The 1,696-nt window shown below is 41.3% G+C and overlaps 1 protein-coding gene across 2 annotated transcripts in view; it reads right to left on the reverse strand.

Annotated features, from left to right (window-relative positions):
• The window catches only part of ULK4 (unc-51 like kinase 4), a 556,180-nt gene that overhangs the window by 543,112 nt on the left and 11,372 nt on the right, over positions 1-1,696 (reverse strand). For both annotated transcript variants that reach the window (XM_019508899.1, XM_019508898.1), the window contains exon 2: positions 402-601. In XM_019508899.1, the coding sequence (XP_019364444.1) occupies positions 402-539 (138 nt within the window). In that variant the 5' untranslated portion in view covers positions 540-601. The remainder of the gene's footprint in view (positions 1-401; positions 602-1,696) is intronic.

Here is a 1,696-nt window from a genome sequence, read left to right on the forward strand (position 1 = left end):
TTCCTTTCCTTTTTCATGTCCTTGTGACAAGGTATTTAGCAGATTTGCAGAATCTGCTAGGGCCTCAAACTTACAGTATCCCAGCTGCCAACTGTGTGCCTTAACACCTGCGCTACTTCAGTCCCCCACAGCTTCTGTGATCAGCACAAAGTTAACTTGCAAAGCAATTTGTTTGCATCTACAATTTGTCTAAAAAGAAACTGAAGGAAGAAACTTGAGCAATGCAAAAATGAATAATCATCATAATTTAAGATGCAAGAATTTTAAGCCTAAGAGCTTAACATTTAATTATAAATTGTAAAAAATTAATTCTACGTGAACTAATATGTGGTAGTGCCTTATTATCTGTAAAATTAATATCTACATGTTCTCCCAAAAATAGTCATCAGCATGTTTCTTACCCAGTTTGTTATTTCAGGTCGCTTGCATTTATCAGTGCAAAGAATGGCAACAAAATTAATGGTGCCTTTTCTTCTTCCTTTATAAACAACTGTCTTGTTTCCTCTTCCTATCTCTTCATACAGGATGAAGTTCTCCATGTTTAGGACTTTTACAAGAAACAAATTAAGAAATATGTTGTTTTCTTCAGTAACATACTATCCTAAATAAAAAAGAAAGAAATTCACAGTTATTTTATGTAAATATGTAGCAATTATCCTTCTAATTTTTATGATAATTCTTACAGTATTGACCATAGAAAAATACCATCCATGCAATTAAAAACTTTCTACAACAAAGGGACACATGCCACAAATTCCTCCCCACACCCTCCAAGTGCCACTGTAGTACCCTTCCCCTGCCTATTCTGCTGCACTGCTCCCTACTCTACACTCCCTGCTCCGTTCTCTGCTCTCTGCCTTATTTGCTGCTGTGCCCCCCCTGTTTTGCCATGTGCCACACAAAGATTGCCTGTGCCACTTGTGGCAGATGTGCTGCAGGCTGACCACCCCATTTGTTAAGATCAAACATTACTCTTAAACAATAAAACCACATGCAAGGAAAATCTCATCAACATTTCAGACAGAGGATGATATCTTCTGCTTCCAGAATTAGTTAATACTTTCAAGGCTTCCAACTGAGTCAGCAAGTACAGGATTTAAATGTTCACACACCACTGGCCTCTGAGTAGGAAGATACAGAGTTCTGACATTTGAGTGCCAAAGGCAAGCTAGGGGTCCTATCTTGCATCACCCTTCAAGTGCAAACCAACTCCCTCTCAGCGCTCCTAACAGTTTGCTTCTTGTGTGGGAGGTGAAGTTTTTGACATGATGAGCAGGATCACTGGGATGTGCCAATGCTCCTGCTGGGACCAAAGCTGGAGGATCCTGGCTAGAGGGTCTTGCCCCTCCACTCAGGGTCAGACCAATCACCATATTTGGGGTCAGGAAGGAATTATACCCCTGGTCAAATTGGTGCAGACTCTGGGGGGTTTTACCTTCCTCTGTAGCAGGATGCATGGCCCTTTACCCGAGATCTCTTGAGCACATATTGTCAGTATTTCATAGATGCATGACACTGGTCATCACGGTTCCCCTGTTTTACCTGTTAGGTCTGTGTTGTGTCAGGTCTGACAGCAGTTGTATGTACAGTTGAGATTATGGTTTGTCTGGGATACTTTGGACAGAAGTGATCCTGACTAAGGCAAGGGGTTGGACAATATACCCTCTGGAAGTCCCTTCCAACCCAGCTTCTCTAT

The sequence above is a fragment of the Gavialis gangeticus genome, unplaced genomic scaffold (genome assembly GCF_001723915.1).
Source record: "Gavialis gangeticus isolate Ggan-Ray unplaced genomic scaffold, GavGan_comp1, whole genome shotgun sequence".
NCBI classification, from domain to species: Eukaryota; Metazoa; Chordata; order Crocodylia; family Gavialidae; genus Gavialis; species Gavialis gangeticus.